Here is a 21,270-nt window from a genome sequence, read left to right on the forward strand (position 1 = left end):
GAATGGCACCCATGCAAAATACTTGATTGGTTTGATAGAGGCATTACCCACTGGGCACAAACTGGCTGAATCAACATTGTTTCAACATAATTTGTCAATGTATTGTGAAGTTGAATCATCAACGTAAACTTGTTTTGAGGATGAAATTTCAACCACAGGATTGTCCTTTGGTAACCAAAGGTCAACATAGACAAACCTTTGAATTTGTATCTTTAAAACAACGTCAGATCTTCAACGTTATATCCACTATCAGAAGATAAACTACAGGCTGGGCCGCACCTCCAACTGGAGAATTGATCTATCAAAAGCTGCCCGTTGGTCTCCCATCCAGGGTTTTAACCAAGGCCTGCTTAGCTATGACACATGCGAGGGTTTGGTTAAATGCGGAAGACACATTTCAGTTGAATGCATTCAGTTGTACCCCCTTTCCCTTCCCTACGATATTTGTATTACCAATATGCTATGGTGAGAATGATTATTGAAAAATCTCAACCTAAAAACTAAATGGATACACTGTTGCTATCGATATTGGCCATATACCACAGCCCTCTGGCCTTATTTCTTAAATAGACAATTCATGTTGTAGGCCTACTGTTTCAAGCTCTGGTTGATTTCAAATGTAATAGTATTTAGTGATAATGAATTGGGTTTGGTTGTCAATGCAGTGTCTTCTGCTCGGTAGTTCCATCTGTGCCACTGAATTAGTCTGGCTTTAATTCCAGTTTGGCTACAAAAAAAGCTACATTGATTACAAACATAGTGTAGACATTGTTAATGTTGTAAATGACTATTGTAGTTGGAAATGGCAGATTTTTTTTTAATGGAATATCTACATAGGCGTACAGAGGCCCATTATCAGCAACCATCACTCCTGTGTTCCAATGGCACGTTGTGTTAGCTAATCCATGTTTATAATTCTAAAAGGCTAATTGATCATTAGAAAACCCTTCTGCAATTAAGTTAGCACAGCTGAAAACTGTTGTCTGATTAAAGAAGCAATAAAACTGTCCTTCTTTATACTAGTTGAGTATCTGGAGCATCAGCATTTTGGGGTTTTATTACAGGCTCAAAATGGCCAGAAACAAAGAGCTTTCTTCTGAAACACGTCAGTCTATTCTTGCTCTGCGATAGGAAGGCTATTCCATATGAGAAATTGCCAAGAAACTGAAGATCTCATACAACGCTGTGTACTACTCCCTTCACAGAACAGCACAAACTGGCCCTAACCAGAATTGAAAGAGGAGTGGGAGGCCCCGGTGCACAACTGAGCAAGAGGACAAGTACATTAAAGTGTCTAGTTTGAGAAATAGACACCTCACAAGTCCTCAACTGGCAGCTTCATTAAATAGTACCCGCAAAACACCAGTCTCAACATCAACAATGAAGAGGCGATTGTGTTCTTTTGCCCATCTTCATCTTTTATTTTTATTGGCCAGTCTGAGATATTACTTTTTATTTGCAACTCTGCAAAGAAGTCCCATGTATTATTACTTAACTTGTAAATACACTAAAATAAATATTTTAGCCAGTTATCAGCTGGTGTATCATATATTACTTCACCAGAGTATCTTCATTCTCAATGTGAGGTTTGGTTGATGTAGGCTTAATAGATTTGTCCTTAATATTGTCTTGGCAAGTTTTATCCATCAGTCTTCTTCTTTGTGTGCTTTAGTCTCCAGCTGCCCTGTCAACTCACGGAGACGACGAGCAGTAACTGTAAATGATGTCGGAACCACAATGGGTAGGACAAGAGTTTCTCTGCTTGTGATGCCTGATCATAAAACTGGATGTTTTTATTTTGACTATGTACTGTATGTATCCATGTATGTATGTATTTATTTATTTATTAGTAGAACTTAGTACTACTTTCTTACCAAACAGACATATGTTGTAAGGATGTCAAATAGTGTTTTATTGTTTATGTTTTCAATCTCTGGGAATGAGAACGAATTGTGAAATAGGAAGACTGCTGTCCTGATTGGTCACTAAACAAACTTCAAGTGACTCTCACTACTGGGTTTCCCAAAGCTTTTAATGCATTTCTCTCTGTCCTAGCGACCCTGTACACAGGCCTGGAGAGACAGTGCTGCATGGACGGTATGAGGAAGAACATTCTAGATTACACGTGCGAGCGGCGATCCCAATACATCAGTGATGGAACAGAGTGTGTGGGAGCCTTCCTGAAATGTTGTAGAGAAATGGTCACCAAAGGCGAAGAGGCCAAGATTGACCAGCTCACACTAGCCCGCAGTAAGTAAAACAACTGTGGTGGACTGGAATTGTCAATTCTAAAATTGCACACTATGGAAATCGAGAGGGATAAACAAAACCAGAATGTGAATGTTAAAGTATACTGGTATTCCCTTCTGTGTAAAAGGGAAATACATTCACAGTGATGGGAACTGTCTGACTTCTTGTCACTCTTTGTAAGGTGAGATAGAGGATGACCAATTCGAAAGTTTTGACGAAATCAAGTCCCGTTCCTTCTTCCCTGAGAGTTGGCTATGGAATGAGGAGATTTTGCCACAGTGTCCTAAAGATGAGGAGTGGTAAGAGCAGAATTGAGTGAGATCGTTCAATGCACTACAGTAAAATGCGTTCTTATGCATATCCCTTTTCCCATGTAAATAAAATCCTACTTATTTTCTCTCTCTCTCTTTTTGCCATTTAGTGCTATACAGAAATCAATTGACTTACCAGATTCCATCACCAGCTGGCAGATCACTGCTATTGGCCTGTCCAAAACACATGGTACGGTCATGTATTTGTGCCCCTCTTTCTATATTGGTGGCTACACTTTCTACATCTTATGGCAACTCTCTTGCTCAATAGGAATCTGTGTGTCTGAACCCCTTACGCTGATTGTTCGTAAGAACTTCTTCCTTGATCTGAAGCTGCCCTACTCTGCCGTACGCAATGAGCAGCTGGAAATCAAAGCCATTCTTCACAACTACATGGACGACACTATAACCGTAAGCTTATTGTCATTTAAAAGCAGGCACGCAACCCAGCCCAAATATTTTATTCTAAAATCAGTATGACGCCTGATTATTATTATGATACTTACTATTATACCATTCAGTGTGTTTTTTATCTGATCAGATGCACGATGATGTGACAACATCACCTCTCCACCCTAATGGCAGGTCCGTGTAGAACTGAGGGAGACATCAGATGTGTGCAGCTCTGCTAGCAAGAAGGGGAAGTATGTTGTTACTGTTATGGTGGACCCCAGGTCCACACGAAGTGTCCCCTTTGTCATCATCCCCATGATGTTGGGCCTCCATACCATCGAGGTGAAGGCCTCCGTCCGAGATTGGGGTGGTCAAGACGGTGTTAAGAAGGAGCTACGTGTGGTGGTAAGGCAAACCGTTGCATCTTGACAGATCTATCTAGTAACTACCCTGAGGATGATATGGAATTTATATATGAACATGTGTCGATCAGTGTGAATCTGATTGATTGAATCATAAATTCCAGTCCTCAACAAATGAGGGCTACCACCTTACAGTTATGCTAAGAGATAACACCTGGAGAAGAGTGGAAGGCGCTCAACCAATTTGAGATGAGGTGCCACATTTTTTTTTATATCCAATTATAACCAATAAGACGGGGGGGGGGGGGGGGGGCGTTCACAGAGTCACTGGGCCAACATAGAGAAGGGGCCCTTGCCCTTCACAGAAACATTCTGTAGTCAATGTAGCTGTTTCCAAATGACTAAGTTATCGAAACAAGATTTTGACTTATTAAGAATGTGACCTTTCCCAACCTATCCAAGGTACAGGTTGCCAATATTTGGTGCCATCCATGTACCCAGCCGTCCAACTACACTGTAACCAATAAGGTGTCAAACTTAAAATAATTAGTGTTGCTGGAAAAGAGGAAAGTGGACTGGTATCAATTCTCAAATCAAGATGTTCTGGTACCTTGAAGTCACCTGTCTTTATGATAAGATGGAAGAACAGGAAGCATTTGTTTGATGCTCTCAATATCTGACACAATGGGTTTGCCTGTCCAGGCACTTGTGAATCTTCAGTTATGTGTAGAAGAGTGGGAAGTTGGACATACATGAACTGCCAAGTAGTGCTGCTTCTTAATTCACTATAGCTTAACCCGGAAGCCAGCCGCACCATTTAACTCACAACCGAAGTCAGCTTGCAGGTGCCTGGCCCGCCACAAAGACACGCTAGAGTGCAATGAGCCAAGGAAAGCCCTCCAGCCAAACCCTCCCCTAACCCGGTCGGAACTTGGCCAATTATGTGCCGCCTTATATGGAGCTCCCGACTGGCTGTCACACAGCCTGGCATCGAACCCCAGACTGTAGTGGTGCCTCACCACTAATGATGAAATGTGGCAGTTCTTGACCCTTGTGGTGGATGTTGATCCTTGAATATTTGGTAACTGGAAAGCCTTGCTATTTAACAATGATTCCAGAATTTTCCCATAAAAAGTAGGCCTATTTGCTGTACAAGTAAATACTTTATCGAGCCTTTTGGAAAACCTAGGCCACCAGGTGAATTGTTGTAATTCAAGCAAAAAACCTATATGTTGAGTTGATAAATAAGCATAAGAGCAAATTACAGTGCTTTCATTCTAACAATGACAGGCCGAAGGGGTGCGGAAAAGTCTTCAGGTGAAGAATGTGGAACTGGATCCTGCCAGACACGGTGAGTGTATGGCAACATATACAGATGTAAATGATTTATAGTTCCAGTGACAGTGTTGCCATTCGGTTAAAAAAAATAAACATTTGTATTTAACCTTTATTTAACTAGGCAAGTCAGTTAAGAACAAATTCTTATTTATAATGATGGCCTACCAAAAGGCCTCGTGGGGACGGGAGCTGGGGTAATAAAAAAAAAGAATAATAATAATAATAAAAAAAAATATATATATATATATATATATATATATATATATATATATATATATATATATATATATATAGGACAAAACACACATCACAACAAGAGAGACAACACTATATAAAGAGAAACCTAAGACAACTGTCGTGTCTTTGGCTATGCCGGACTAAGTGATATGACATGCTATTCTATAAAATAATTTCTTGGTAATTAATATCACCTGATGGAGCTAATCATGTAAATGCAATTAACTAGAGAGTCGGGCACCACAATAATATTTACAGTGCCTTGCGAAAGTATTCGGCCCCCTTGAACTTTGCGACCTTTTGCCACATTTCAGGCTTCAAACATAAAGAAACTGCTGTTCACAAATGCTCTCCATCCAACCTCACTGAGTTCGAGCTGTTTTGCAAGGAGGAATGGGAAAAAATGTCAGTCTCTCGATGTGCAAAACTGATAGAGACATACCCCAAGCGACTTACAGCTGTAATCGCATCAAAAGGTGGCGCTACTAAGTATTAACTTAAGGGGGCTGAATAATTTTGCACGCCCAATTTTTCCGTTTTTGATTTGTTAAAAAAGTTTGAAATATCCAATAAATGTCGTTCCACTTCATGATTGTGTCCCACTTGCTGTTGATTCTTCACAAAAAAATACAGTTTTATATCTTTATGTTTGAAGCCTGAAATGTGGCAAAAGGTTGCAAAGTTCAAGGGGGCCGAATACTTTCGCAAGGCACTGTATAGAGCTGTTATCTTCCGAATAAACTCTTAAGGACCTCGTAATATTTTACATCAATAGCAATCAATATCAATCGTCACCTTAATTCAGTCTCATCTGAAAGTTGTAAATTCTTAGTTATCTGCACAAACCCTGGCTAACAATTTGAATCAGCAATACAAAATTGGGTTTAATTATTTATTTACTATATACCTAACTAATCACACAGAATTACACATATACATAATTAAATCATAACTTGATTACAAATTACATCATAAAGGAAAACGTCCCTAGCGGGCGAAACAGATATGACAGCTTGTCACACAAAAGAAAAGGGGCTGGGTTTGAGTGAAGGAGCGGTAAGACTGAGGAACAAAGGGAAGAAGCTGGGCTATCGTAAATACAGTATCTTATGCATTCTAAATTACCGCCCATTTGGAAAAGGAAAATGCAATAAATATTTACTCTGAGCTGCGGTTGGTGGTAGATGGAAGGCCGTGTTGCCAAGCCGAGTCCTTTGAAGAATGTCTCTGGTTGTCAATTGGATACGTTGTAGTAACGTCGTTGGATAGACGGGATACTCTGTCTGTTCCTTCCTACCCCTCGTTGCATCTGCTGTTGCTAACTCAACGGCTAGGAGGTATCACTTCTGTAGTGAATAAGAGTTCAAAGTTCATACCATTTGCAACCAAAGCTCATGCTGTTGTTGGCTTCGTTCTGTAGTTATTATCTGAACCATTCTGACATAGGACCGTCGTCCTCACATCGTTGGAACAGCTGGTTATATTGTCGTCAAGACTTTATATAGGAAGGGAGAAAAAGGGTGTGTTTCATAGTTTACAACCTATGTCTCTTCACGTGGGCGGGCCACTGAGTGAGCAGCCCTATCTTATGAAAACCCACATCTCACATTTTAGAAGCTAAAATCACATTTCATCCCATCACAAATAATTTCATTTTCAAACATTTAAATTGAACAACAATTCCATGTGGTTCCGATATCTCTGATGTGTAGACTTTCCACTGTAGAGTTTGTCATCTTATCATTGATGAGAATGTCTCAGATGACAACCGAACTGACATCATATTCATTAAGTACCACCGCATATGTTCAATTGGTCGCATTACCAGAATATTGTTTATTTCCCCCCACCTTCTGATGTTCCCAGAATCTCTATGTTAATCAAGAGTTTTGCAAATGTAACATCAGTAGGGTAGAGAGAGGAAAAGGGGGGGGAAAGAGGTATTTATGACTGTCATAAACCTAACCCCCAGGCCAACGTCATGACACAACATAGCAAGGCAGGAACACATGACAACACAGCATGGTAGGAACACAACATGACAACAACATGGTAGCAGCACAACATGGTAGCAGCACAAAAACACGTACCGAAACATGGTACAAACATTATTGGGCACAGACAAGAGCACAAAGGGCAAGAAGGTAGAGACAACAATACATCCCGCAAAGCAGCCAAAACTGTCGGTAAGAGTGTCCATGATTGAGTCTTTGCCCTGATGAGTATCATGATTGTTGATAATATACATTTAATATGCAAGCCATATTGTATGGCTTTACCCGTAAGTGAGACTGGAATTTTAAAACTCCTAACAACTGTTTGCTCTCTCTTTCTTTCTCTGTCTTTGTCTCTCTCTGGTTAAAAGGGGGGACTGATATTGTGCATGTTGGGAGTGGTGCACTGACTGACCAGGTTCCAAATACACTTGCCAGCACACACATAAGTGTGACAGGTGAGACAGAATGATCTGACATACATGCACCATTTAGAAATGTACTGCGGATACGTGTTGACAACATTAGTTGAATTAGCTAGAGTTGCTCACTAGTTCTCGTCTGGATTCACAAAGCTATAGGACCGCCATGGCTATTAACATCGTCAGTAGAAAAAAACCCATTGTGTGATGCTTTGGAAGCTTAGTGTAGGGATAAGCCGGGATCAGTAATAATACTGTTGTAGTGTGGCTCTATTGCTCCGTGGTAATTCTTTATCATCTATGTCACGAAAATGTCTTTGTCATTTTGTCACTGACCATTGACTGAGTCGTATTCCAGTTCTGATTATGTTTTACTGTCTGCATTTACCTTTGAATGGGCTGTATGCAACTTGTCAGGTCAGCAGTTGGCCCGGACGATAGAGGCTGCCATCAGTGGTTCACCCCTGGGTGACCTCCTTCAGCAACCAAGTGGCTGCGGGGAGCAGAACATGATGAAGATGACTTTACCTCTCATCGCCACACTTTACCTGGACGAGACCAAACAGTGGGATAAGGTGGGGTTAGAACGCAGAAAGGAAGCAGTCAACTCCATTAAAATGGGTGAGAAGCTTTAGATTTCCACTTTTGAGGTTTGCAATTTACAGTTGCACAACTCCCAGAGAGGATGGCATTGATTGGAGCATTTGCATTAAAAATTGATATGATATTACAGTGTAGTTTTAGCAATTGTTGTTTTTTTTTTTACATTGGATTTGGTTAGCAACCACACAAAAAGCAAGTTAGAATTATTTTGTTTAAAGCTTGAACAGACCAGGCTAATTTGGTACTTTGTCTCTCAACAAAAAGAAAATGAATAAAGTAACACTCCCTAACATGTTAGCTACAAATGCTTTGGGTGTGATCAGCACCCTCAGCACAAATTCTTTGTTATCATCAGCACAAATAAGGCTTTGATTATCTTCATGGTTCCTTTTCTTTTGTTATATCAAGGCTATGAGCAGGAAATGGCCTATCGGAAACCAGATGGATCATATGCTACCTATCTTTATGAGCGTAGTGGTACCTGGTGAGCTAAACCTTCCCCCACTCCCACACAAATGTTCTCTATATCCTCCAATGTTCCACAATACCAGGGACACAACATTAGATGTACAACAAATAGGCCTAGGTCTACTGTATGTTAAAACAACAGTCTGCGATTGGTACATAATTTAACAAATAAATAGATGATTGACATAGCCATTGATTCTTTAAGAATATAACAACTGTCTTACCCCATCAGAACCCAAAATATAAGCACATTTTTATTTCATTATTTGTAAACAATGTTTTTTGATCTCATGAATGTCCTTGCATCTATAGCTCTGTCTGTAATTTCTTTGAGTGGCTACAGTTCCTCAGCCCCAATCCCTCAGCTGTTTACCAAAACAAGTGTCAGGGCAGCCGTGTTTTTCTCTTCTTCGAATCGCAGACTGCAACTTTAACTGAATTGTATCTGTTGACTTACGCCAATAAGACCTTGTAGTGGTGAAACAAAGAAGCACGTAGCACTTTGAGGAATAACAAAGGAGGACGATTTATACATGTACATTTTGTTCAAGGCAGGGCATGTGATACATAGGCCTAAATATCATCCTTCCATCTAGGCTCACAGCTTATGTTGTGAAGGTATTTGCCATGGCAAATCCGTTCATCGTTATTTCGAAAGATGTCCTGTGCAGTGCAGTCAAGTGGCTTGTCATGGAAAGACAGCGGCCCAATGGCATTTTTGAAGAATCTGGCAAAATCCTGACCCCCAGCATGATGGTACTGTATGGGTTGCGGGCAAAATCAAGTCAACCATCATTATTTGTGCCAAATTGATTTTCTAAAACAAATGATATCAATGGCAGTAGGCCTACATCTCACCCCTGTCCTACAATACATGTAGCCGAACACGAATTATAATAATATTCCTCAGTTGTAATCTTGTTTCTGAGTCTTATTTCATCAAAATCTTTGGAGTTTTCATGGAAAGGTTCTTAAACAAATTCAGGGGTACATTCTTGCAGAGAATTAGAAAACGGACATACCATTTCTGTCTTGTATTTGCTTATCTACAGGGAGATGTACTGGGGAAAGACGTGGACGACACACTGACAGCATTTGTGCTCATAGCCATGCAGGAAGCACACACATTTTGCACAAATTACGATGGTATCAGTGTAAGTGAAATTTACACAATCTAATTTCCTATTACTTCTTTCATAAACATGTTTTCTATGGTCATGCATAGTCGAACAACAATGGCAGTTTTTTAAGAAGTCTATGGAATTGTTTTTGGTTGCCTTTTTCCTCTGATACTTCAAGAAGTTCGCAACTGCCTCTCTTTTTCTTTCTCTCTCTCCAGGAGCTACCAGACAGCATGAAAAAGGCTGTGCAATACCTGGAATCTCGAAATCAATACCTGACCAACCCCTATTCAGTGGCCATGACCTCATATGCCCTGGCTAACAAGGGCAAGCTCAACAAGGATATCCTGTTCAAATTCTCATCGAAAGGTAACCTTCAGTTTCATGAAACACAATTGCTGACTCATACAGTGGGGCAAAAAAGTATTTAGTCAGCCACCAATTGTGCAAGTTCTCCCACTTAAAAAGATGAGAGAGGCCTGTAATTTTCATCATAGATACACTTCAACTATGAATTTATTTGCAAATTATGGTGGAAAATAAGTATTTGGTCAAACAAGCAAGATTTCTGGCTCTCACAGACCTGTAACTTCTTTAAGAGGCTTCTCTGTCCTCCACTCGTTACCTGTATTAATGGCACCTGTTTGAACTTGTTATCAGTATAAACGACATCTGTCCACAACCTCAAACAGTCACACTCCAAACTCCAATATGGCCAAGACCAAAGAGCTGTCAAAGAACACCAGAAACAAAATTGTAGACCTGCATCAGGCTGGGAAGATTGAATCTGCAATAGGTAAGCAGCTTGGTTTGAAGAAATCAACTGTGGGAGCAATTATTAGGAAATGGAAGACATACAAGACCACTGATAATCTCCCTCGATCTGGGGCTCCATGTAAGATCTCACCCCGTGGGGTCAAAATGATCACAAGAACGGTGAGCAAAAATCCCAGAACCACACTGGGGGACCTAGTGAATGACCTGCATGTCATATGAAGATGAAACCAAAATATAACTTTTTGGTAAAAACTCTGTTTGGAGGACAAAGAATGCTGAGTTGCATCCAAAGAACAGCATACCTATGGGGGTGGAAACATCATGCTTTGGGGCTGTTTTTCTGCAAAGGGACCAGGACGACTGATCCGTGTAAAGGAAAGAATGAATGGGGCCATGTATCGTGAGATTTTGAGTGAAAACCTCCTTCCATCAGCAAGGGTATTGAAGATGAAACATGGCTGGGTCTTTCAGCATGACAATGATCCCAAACACACCACCCGGGCAACGAAGGAGTGGCTTCGTAAGAAGCATTTCAAGGTCCTGGAGTGGCCTAGCCAGTATCCAGATATCAACCCCATAGAAAATCTTTGGAGGGAGTTGAAAGTCCGTGTTGCCCAGCAACAGCCCCAAAACATCACTGCTCTAGAGGAGATCTGCATGCGGCCAAAATACCAGCAACAGTGTGTGAAAACCTTGTGAAGACTTACAGAAAACGTTTGACCTCTGTCATTGCCAACAAAGGGTATATAACAAAGTATTGAGATAAACTTTTGTTATTAACCAAATACTTATTTTCCACCAAAATCCTACAATGTGATTTTTCTGGATTTCTTTTCTCATTTTGTCTGTCATAGTTGAAGTGTATCTATGATGAAAATTACAGGCCTCTCTCATCTTTTTAAGTGGGAGAACTTGCACAATTGGTGGCTGACTAAATACTTTTTTTCCCCACTGTATAGCCCAGTGCTCTTGACATCAAAAAAGGTTCATTTTGCCAGTGTAGCAGATGTGTTTTTGTACACTTCTTTTGTTATCAATAAAGAATGTAGGGCTGTCCCCGACTAAAACAAATCTTTGTCGACCGAGAGTCATCCTGTTCTTTCGACCAATCGATTGGTCTAAATGTTTAAACAACTTTTTCCGTATAGACAGACGCACCCTATGTGTTTGAATAAAATTAACTACATATGCACTGAGATTGACTGATTTCAGCACATTGTTTGATTAAATAATGAAGACAAGAAAGAGCCCAATGGTCACACTGGGTTAAAAAAAATGACAGTGACTGGCGCACGTTGTCTCGCTCTCCTCCCTACTGCAGCGAAAAGGCACTACAGCACAGCAAGTGTTTATTATGCTGTTGCAACTATCATTTCAGCCATTTAGTTTCATACTTATGTTATCGAAATCCCTAATTTGTTTAGGAAAAACATTCCCTATTTCCTCAACCCTTGCTCTCTTTACGTGAAACATGTAAGCATTGCATGCATGTGAACAATAGGGCCTGACCTTGAAGCTTATCATATTCACATCAATAAATTGGTTATAACAAACTCTGAACACAGTAACACGTGACAGCAAAATGGATGTGGAGGACGTGAAAAAGAAACTTGACATGGGTGAATGTTTACTGGTTGCTCAGGAGGGAAAGGGGAAGTCATATCTGTGGAAGACACAGTTGTGGAAACTACTGGAGATCAAGAAAAAGGAGGGTATAGGAGCAAGGGTTGGGTAATTATTATGTGTGCCAAAAAAACTAAAACATATTTAACCAAACATCAGCTCTGTCTATTAATGGACACTGTGTTTATACAGTATTTTCTGTAATATCTTTGAAGGAACTGTCTGTAAAATAATGCACATTGTATCAATAATGTTCTGTTTTTATATGGATATGTTGTTAAAATAGTGCTCCCCCTCCATGTATATACAAAGTTATTTTTAATCTCTCTCTGTAAATCTATGGTAAATACTGTATGTTGAAAAATTGCAAATGTACATAAATTAACAGAAACTATTATTTTAAAGAAACTGTTAAATTATCATTCAGAAATATTTATTTTGCAAAAGAACAAACGATACATTCCTCAATACAACAAATAAATGCAATAATATAAACACTTAATGTACAATATCATTGTGTAAAGTACAAATTGTTGTCTATATCGGCAAAAGAGAGAAAAGGTTATGAAAGTTTTTTCAAATTCATAGTTATGAGCAATTTGTGCTCTTTGTGGTCGGTTTTGATAATGATAAAAATTATCATGGTTTTCACATTAAATACACTTTGCATTATGTTATGAATATGGGTCCAAATACTTAACTTTTTAGTACTTTAAAACACAAGTGAATTTGTCCCAATACTTTTGGTCCCCTAAAATGGGGGGGAACTTTGTAAAAAAAAAAAAGTTTAAAAAAAGGGTCACCCGATATGGATGAAAATACCCTCACATTAAAACTGACCTCCATAGTCATTGTATAATTTCAAATCCAAACCTTTGGAGTATAGCACCAAAACAATTTTTTCTTCCCATTGCAAGAGTGAGGTTAGAGGGTAGTTTGTGCCAAGGAATTGTGAACACCTCACTGGATAGGCAACTGGGACCTATCAATGTTGGAGGCTATGACAAAACTGGTTGAGAGGGCTAGGGGACAGCATCACCACATCACCAAAAACAAATCATGAGCAATGGCAGACATAACAGAAATAGTTCAGTTTATTGATTAACTGACTTTTGAGCGCATGTTAAGATCATTCATATTCCTCCATTTGAAAAAGTCTTTAATATATAGAATTCATACCAGGATTGATATTTATAATGTGCACAATACAAAACTGACAATGGACAGAAGTAAATCTGTTATCTATCAACTCAGCAAAAAAAGAAACGTTCTCTCACTGTCAATTGCATTTTTTTCCAGCAAACTTAGCACGTGTAAATATTTGTATGGACAATTTTATATTTTTTATTTCACCTTTATTAAACTAGGTAGGCCAGTTGAGAACAAGTGATCCTTTACAACTGCGAGGATAAAGCAAAGCAGTGCGACAAAAACAACACAGAGTTACACGTGGGATAAACAAACGTACAGTCAATAACACAATAGAAAGATCTAAATACAGTGTGTGCAAATGTAGTAAGATTAGGGAGGTAAGGCAACAAATAGGCCACAGTGGCGAAATAATGACAATTTAGCATTAACACTGGAGTGATAGATGATGATGTGTATAACATATTTTTTTTTTTACCTTTATTTTATTAGGCAATTCAGTAAGAACAAATTCTTATTTTCAATGACGGCCTAGAAACAGTGGGTTAACTGCCTGTTCAAATTGAATAATGTGTCCCTGAACAAAGGTGGGTCAAAATCAAAAGGAACCGTCAGTATCTGGTGTGGCCACCAGCTGCATTAAGTACTGCAGTGCATCTCCTCCTCATGGACTGCACCAGATTTGCCAGTTCTTGCTGTGAGATGTCACCCTCTCTTCCACCAAGGCACCTGCAAGTTCCTGGAAATTTCTGGGGGGAATGGCTCTAGCCCTCACCCTCCGATCCAACAGGTCCCAGATGTGCTCAATGGGATTGAGATCCAGGCTCTTTGCTGGCCATGGCAGAAAAGGACATTCCTGTCTTGCAGGAAACCACCCACAGAATGAGCAGAATGGCTGGTGGCATTGTCATGCTGGAGGGTCATGTCAGGATGAGCCTGCAGGAAGGGTACCACATGAGGGAGGAGGATGTCTTCCCTGTAACGCACAGTGTTGAGATTGCCTGCAATGACAACAAGCTCAGTCCGATGATGCTGTGACACACCGCCCCAGACCATTACGAACCCTCCACCTCCAAATCGATCCCGCTCCAGAGTACAGGCATCGGTGTAACGCTCATTCCTTCGACGATAAACGCGACCATCACCCCTGGTGAGACAAAACCGAGACTCATCAGTTAAGAGCAAGATGCTTGTTTCTATTGGCGCGATGCGTGAAGAAACCAGCTGGCTGCAGCGACTCCGATAGTGTCTCTCTAGTGATCAATGTTCCCGTGACGCAAAGAACGTTAGTCTCTAATGTCTCTCTGGAATGCTACCCTTGCTCGGATTTTACCAACCTTGTTGTCAAGAGACTGGACATTGGCGAGTAGTATGCTAGGGAGTGCTGCGCGATTGCCCGTCTCCGGAGCCTGACCAGAAGACCACTTCGTTTTCCCCTTTTACGGCGACGTTGTTTAGGTTCGCCGGCTGGTATCCGATCCATTGTCCTGGGTGGAAGGCAAAACACAGAATCCGCTTCGGGAAAGTCATATTCCTGGTCGTAATGATGGTGAGTTAACGTTGCTCTTATATTCAGTAGTTCCTCCTGACTGTATGTAATGAAACTTAAGATTACCTGGGGTACCAATGTAAGAAATAACACGTAAAAAAACAAAATACTGCATAGTTTCCTAGGAACGCGAAGCGAGGCGGCCATCTCTGTCGGCGCTGGAAGTCATTCCGGAGCTGTTCAATTTTCAAGGCAAAACTTTTCCCGAAAACAAAGGTTGGCACATGGCAGATGTCTCTGTAGTGATGCTGCCTAATACCCAACAGGCAAAACGTGTTTGGTTAAATCCGTAAATGACCTGTAAGCGGTTATACAGAACATTTCTGTTGGGAAAATGCAGAAGATTGTCCATTAAAATGACAGATATTTTTTTACAGTGTATGTTTGTGTGTTTCCCCCATAGACCGGACCCACTGGCCTGTTCCAGGCAAAAACCTGTTCACATTGGAGGCCACAGCTTATGCCCTGTTAGCCCTGGTGAAGGCCGGTGCCTATGAGGAGGCTGGTTCCATCGTCAGATGGCTCAACAGGCTGGGGTTTAAAGGTGGAAAGGATTCATACACTCAGGTAACAAGTAACATCAAACATCCAACCAGGGCAAACAAGCTGCCTAACTAACCTTGGCTAAGTAGGGCTACTGTCAATATCATATAATTTGAAACAGGCTGCATCAAGGTCATACAACTTTATAACACAATATTGGTAATATGATGTGTGTTGGAGAAAGCTGCATTTAGGATACAGCAAATACAACACTCAAAACTCAAGAGCCATATATGACACTTTGTACACTTTCTTACCTCCTGCTTCTGTTTCTTCCAAAATAGGCCACTATCATGGTGTTCCAGGCTGTGGCAGAATACAAGATGAAAGCAGGAAAAGTAAAAGACATTGATCTGAATGTGGACATTGATATCGCAGGGAGATCTCAAGTCATCAAGTGGTCATTTAACAAACGTAACGCCTTACTCACACGCACCGACAAGGTAAGGACGTATGCACACATAAGCCCCTTTGTAACACGTTAGACGTGCAGACCTATTGTCAATGAGCGCAGAACAACACAATCTAGCTACCTGAATCACCCCTCTGGGTCAAAATGTTGCAGGTGTGAAAATGGTTCCCAGAGGAAAGGAGCAAGGCAACCTGCAATCACAGAGGGGGAAGGAGAAATGTGTGTTAGAGGAAGCAAAATTACAGAATAGTTGATCACAGCCAGATGGAATAAGGACTACAACAGTGTGGGATGTATGCTATGTTGTCTGTTAGGCAGGTCTTAAATTAAAGTTTTCATTCTGTATAGGTCATGCTGCATGAGAACTTCACAGTAACAGCCAAAGGAACTGGTCAGGGGGGATTATTGGTAAGAAGCATGCCACTTTTTCTTACAAGGCCTTAATTCCAGGAGAGACACTGGCATTTAGTCTGCTGACAAATGGGCAATGATGCATCATTTTATGGGGGCGGGGGCTATCCCTCTGCCCATCCTTCCTTACCCCAAATCTAGCCTCAGGTACCCAGGCTTTGCTCAAGTCAACAGTTCCCTGTTTACTTTCCACACAATAGTGCACACACAATGCACTGGATTTAAATGAGTCGAATTAGTGTGAAGACAATATTTGATAACATTCAAATTAAATGAATACCTAAGGCTAACCACGTAACACCAACCCTCTCCTTGCCTATCCGTGTCAAGGTTACAACCTTATACTATGCCATGCCCAAGGAGAAGAACCAAGACTGCAAAAACTTTGTGCTTAATGTGGAACTAATAAAACAGGATACAGGTAGGCTACTTGTCATGGCTATTGTATTTGAACTTGTTTCCACTCCACAGTGATAATTCAAGTTTGTTTGTTTTGTTTTATTTAATTGAAATGGGTAAGAGCTAATAGTGGCAGATTTACGTTCTGTGGTTGTTGATATCTGCAAGACTGAAGTTGCCCCACTGTGTATGATGTCATATTGCTAAATCTACCTTCAAAATGACATTTCTTGTTTTTTAAGTTTCACTCAAAGAAGCTACAGAGACATATAAGCTCTACATTGACGTGTTGTAAGTAAAAGAAAACCTGATTACTCGGGGTATACTGTAATCACCTTCATACCTTGCCATAGGCCAATATTGCTATATCTGATTCTTATCTAGTGGAATAGGAAATACTTGCAAAAATGAAATCAGTTCAAATCAAGTCTTGCTTATGGACACTCCCATTCTCTCCTAAGGTTTAACTCTGACAGAAATGCCACCATGACAATTTTAGACATCAGCTTGCTGACTGGCTTTGTAGTTGACTTTGAAGATCTGAAACAGGTGAGTGATCAATGTTGATATAGCAGATGGCTTACGGTGCATCACTACTGCCTTTCTGAGACCTAGAAGTACTGTTGCCCTGGCCTGGATCCAGAAAACGCATTGGCATGTACTGGGTCAGTAGTATTGACTAGAGGTCAACCGATTATGATTTTTCAACGCCGATACTGATATCAATTATTGGAGGACCAAAAAACGCAGATACCGATTAATCGGACGATTTTTATTAATATATTTGTAATAATGATAATTACAACAATACTGAATGAACACTTTTATTTTAATATAATAAATAAGATCAATGTAGTCTCAAATAAATAATGAAACATGTTAAATATGGTTTAAATACTGCAAAAACACAGTTGGAGAAGAAATTAAAAGTGCAATATGTGTCATGTAAAAAAGCTAACGTTTAAGTTCCTTGCTCAGAACATGAGAACATGTGAAAGCTGGTGGTTCTTTTTAACATGAGTCTTCAATATTCCCAGTTAAGAAGTTTTAGATTGTAGTTATTATAGGAATTAAAGGACTATTTCTCTCTATACCATTTGTATTTCATATACCTTTGACTATTGGATGTTCTTATAGGCACTATAGTATCGCCAGCCTAATCTCAGGAGTTGATAGATTTGAAGTCATAAACAGCGCTGTGCTTCAAGCATTGCGAAGAGCTGCTGGCAAACGCAGGAAAGTGCTGTTTGAATGAATGCTTACGAGCCTGCTGCTGCCTACCACCGCTCAGTCAGACTGCTCTATCAAATATCAAATCATAGACTTAATTATAATAAACACACAGAAATACGAGCCATAGGTCATTAATATGGTCAAATCCGGAAACGATCATTTCGAAAACAAAACGTTTATTCTTTCAGTGAAATACGGAACCGTTCGGTATTTTATAGAATGGGTGGCAACCCTAAGTCTAAATATTGGTGTTACATTGCACAACCTTCAATGTTATGTCATAATTATGTCAAATTCATGCAAATTAATTACGGTCTTTGTTAGGAAGAAATGGTTGCATATACTGTTGCATATACCCTGAATTTCCCTAGTTAATATTGCCTGCTAACATGAATTTATTTGAACTAAATATGCAGGTTTTAATGTATTGATTTAGTGTATTGATTTTAAGAAAGGCATTGATGTTTATGGTGAGGTACATTGGTGCAACGATTGTGCTTTTTTCACGAATGCGCTTTTGTTAAATCATCATCCGTTTGGCGAAGTAGGCTGTGATTCGATGATAAATTAACAGGCACCGCATTGATTATATTCAACACAGGACAAGCTAGTTAAACTAGTAATATCATCAACCATGTGTAGTTAACTAGTGATTATGTTAAAACTGATTGTTTTTTTATAAGATAAGTTTCATGCTTGCTAGCAACTTACCTTGGCTCCTTGCTGCACTCACGTAACAGGTTGTCAGACTGCCACGCAGTCTCCTCATGGATTGCAATGTAATCGGCATCCAAAAATGCTGATTACAGATTGTTATGAAAACTTTAAATCGTCCCTAATCAATCGGCCATGCCGATTTAATCGGTCAACCTCTAGTGTTGACTGTGCTTCTTGCAGATCTCCTAGAATGCCTGGAGTCAAGGCTGTTTCTCCAGAATGCCTGGAATCATTGGATGTCAGAGAGGGATCACAGTGTTCCTTTTGGCTGGGCAATTTCGGTGATACATACCTAGCAAAACAGCTTGCAGATATGCGGTCTTAATTTGATCCCTGTGCTGTCGCAGTGAAATGCAAATTGTGCTGTATTTGAGGTTTAAAAAGGCTTCTAAAGTTTCCACAAATTAGACTTGATTTGCCCTAACGAAAAATTTATCAACCCCTACAAAAATGTTCAGTAGTTATAATCCACTAATGTCTTGTTGCTACAGGATTATCTTCCTGCTGTGAGAAACATGGTCAAATTAAGATAGCAGATCTGTATGTACTCTTACCCTTAATAGTCTTTCATTATCCTAATTGTAATATTTCCCTGTAAAATCAATTGGGTCCATACTTGCGAACATAAAAAAAAAAGTTTTTGTTAATGATTAATCAACAGCCAAATAAAATTGTTGACGTAGTGGCACGTGATCAAAGGCTACATGTTAGCTGTTCGCATTACATTACCTGGCAAATTCCATATTAGCGAATTAAAATCATTGACGTAGTTGGACGCGAGAGAACACTTTTCCATAACAGCAGTCAAACAGCACCATTTGCCAATCAGTTACTTTTTAGTGTACCAATTTTTAACTGGACGAGTCGCTAAAATTGTTTGTTGTTTCACGTGATAGAACGCTACATTGTAGTTGGTCCCATCAGATAACCTGGCACATGTTAGCCCTATGCTAATCTCACCAGTGTGAGCTCTGGTGTAGTTATGGCAATACTCTTAATCCCTCAACCTGGATGAACACTTCTTAGCACAGCATTGCCAAACACAGTTTTTGTTAATTTCAGATTTTTTTTGTGGATAATACAATAAACATTAATGGTTCAAAGTTCACTCTTGTGTTTTTGCTTGCAGTTGTCAACCGGGAGGGAAAAGTACATTCAGAAGTTTGAAATGGACAAAAAGTTGTCTGAGAGGGGCTCCCTCATCATCTATCTTGACCAGGTATCTGTTTGTGACTGCATGCCACACTGGTATTGTAATGACTTTCTTCTGCTCAGTGACAGTGACATGTTTACAATGATGTAACTTAATTGTATTATTCAACTTTCACTATATCTCCGGTATCCATTAAGGTGTCTTTTAAACTACCAGACAAAGTGGCGTTCAGAATACACAAGGTACAAGATGTAGGTCTGCTTCAACCTGTCGGGGTCACCGTTTATGAATACTATGCTCAAGGTATGCTTTATTTGAGAGGTGAGATGAACCAGACCTGGTTTAAATAGAATGTACCTTTCTTTAAAATACTTAACCTGTGCTTGATTCAGCTTGTCTGGTGGAATGGAGCCAATGGAATATTCCCAAAAGTATAAACCCTGCCCATCTGGCATTCCAGGTAGGCTCAATCAAACACTCAAAGTATTTGAAAGAAAATGAAAAACTAGTTGAACCCAGGTCTGATATAAGCACAAATACTCACATGTACCTCATAGACTACAAATGCATTCACTAGAAATGCCAACACACAGAAGAAATTGTTTTGAATAGGGACTTTTGTCATTTTAGAGAACCGCTGTGTGAAGTTCTACCACCCAATGAAGAAGGATGGAACCCTGAACCGGCTTTGTCAAGATGATGTGTGCCGTTGTGCTGAAGGTACCATGCCTCGGTGACCAAATTGCTGCCAAAAAGTAGTTGCAGTTATAGGATCAGCTTACTCTACTCTGATCCTTTTACCATTGTCAACAATCCCTCCATCATCCATTCAATGTTCAGGAAAAACCTAAATGTTGTGTTCCATTTTCTCATCGAATAATCATTTTGCCTGTACAATAATATGTTAATGTTGCCTGGGAAGCAGTCTTTTTCTGTCATTCTTTCAACTCCTTGTGACACCTTGTCATGCCAAACAATGACACGGAGTACAATGCCATGTTTGACAATGACACAGAGTACAAGGAATGGAATGTTCGCACAAAACATGTTCTGAATTTCAGCCTAATGTTAATATTCTGAATGCCAAAGTAATACTGTCCTCACTATATAGATTGTCTGGTTACTTTGAAATGTTTAGACACATGACCTTTCTTTCATAGAGCGCTGTAGCTACCAGAAGAAACTTGGAGACGTGAGTGAAATAAAATTGTTGGACAAAGCCTGCGAAACTCGTATGGATTATGGTAAGTCTGTTGAGGCAGACAATTGTGTTCAGTAGTATGACACAAAGTGCTTTGCAATGGGACCATTTGTGTTTTCTCCCTACTGGACACAACACAGGTTTTTATTAAATTGAACAAAATTATATGTTAATTTGTTCATATGACTCTGTCTTTTTTTCTCAGTTTTCAAAGCCTCCATGGTCAATGCAACATTGGAGTCCTACACCGACACATACCTCATGGAAATAAAAATGATTATTAAAGAAGGTAGGATAAGTCCTTAATGTTTAGTCCGGAGTTCTCAAATGAGAATCATTCACTGCTGGATTATAATGGAGTAGGACTGTGTAATCAGTGGCAGTTGATATTTTGTTAACATTTTCAAATGCTCCTCTCACTTCAACACAAATGTGTCATTCCGCAAATAGAATGCCTATCATTGGGTAGTGTAATTTGTCAAAAATATATATTTTGAATTTTTCACCTAATTTTCACATTCTGATCAAATTCATAAAAACATGTTTCCCAATCTCAAGAGGTTTATTTAAAAGAAATTACTATAGTGACAGGGTTGATCATAGC

General features: G+C 39.7%; 1 protein-coding gene across 3 annotated transcripts in view; it reads left to right on the forward strand.

Annotated features, from left to right (window-relative positions):
* The window catches only part of LOC109865657 (complement C3), a 38,739-nt gene that overhangs the window by 14,261 nt on the left and 3,208 nt on the right, over positions 1 to 21,270 (forward strand). For 2 of the 3 annotated variants that reach the window (XM_020453991.2, XM_031799213.1), the window contains 24 exons: positions 1,673 to 1,741; positions 2,056 to 2,250; positions 2,432 to 2,549; positions 2,672 to 2,751; positions 2,833 to 2,972; positions 3,147 to 3,359; positions 4,607 to 4,667; positions 7,257 to 7,343; positions 7,725 to 7,928; positions 8,319 to 8,394; positions 8,975 to 9,134; positions 9,431 to 9,532; positions 9,718 to 9,868; positions 15,001 to 15,164; positions 15,425 to 15,583; positions 15,901 to 15,960; positions 16,294 to 16,384; positions 16,605 to 16,653; positions 16,824 to 16,911; positions 19,442 to 19,531; positions 19,663 to 19,768; positions 20,096 to 20,185; positions 20,626 to 20,709; positions 20,872 to 20,955. In XM_020453991.2, coding sequence (XP_020309580.1) covers positions 1,673 to 1,741; positions 2,056 to 2,250; positions 2,432 to 2,549; positions 2,672 to 2,751; positions 2,833 to 2,972; positions 3,147 to 3,359; positions 4,607 to 4,667; positions 7,257 to 7,343; positions 7,725 to 7,928; positions 8,319 to 8,394; positions 8,975 to 9,134; positions 9,431 to 9,532; positions 9,718 to 9,868; positions 15,001 to 15,164; positions 15,425 to 15,583; positions 15,901 to 15,960; positions 16,294 to 16,384; positions 16,605 to 16,653; positions 16,824 to 16,911; positions 19,442 to 19,531; positions 19,663 to 19,768; positions 20,096 to 20,185; positions 20,626 to 20,709; positions 20,872 to 20,955 — 2,721 coding nt within the window. Of the gene's footprint in view, positions 1 to 1,672; positions 1,742 to 2,055; positions 2,251 to 2,431; positions 2,550 to 2,671; positions 2,752 to 2,832; positions 2,973 to 3,146; positions 3,360 to 4,606; positions 4,668 to 7,256; positions 7,344 to 7,724; positions 7,929 to 8,318; positions 8,395 to 8,974; positions 9,135 to 9,430; positions 9,533 to 9,717; positions 9,869 to 15,000; positions 15,165 to 15,424; positions 15,584 to 15,900; positions 15,961 to 16,293; positions 16,385 to 16,604; positions 16,654 to 16,823; positions 16,912 to 19,441; positions 19,532 to 19,662; positions 19,769 to 19,857; positions 20,058 to 20,095; positions 20,186 to 20,625; positions 20,710 to 20,871; positions 20,956 to 21,270 lie in introns of those variants that run through there. The other variant, XM_031799212.1, reaches the window with a different exon arrangement.

This window comes from Oncorhynchus kisutch, linkage group LG20 (genome assembly GCF_002021735.2).
Source record: "Oncorhynchus kisutch isolate 150728-3 linkage group LG20, Okis_V2, whole genome shotgun sequence".
Lineage (NCBI taxonomy): Eukaryota > Metazoa > Chordata > Actinopteri > Salmoniformes > Salmonidae > Oncorhynchus > Oncorhynchus kisutch.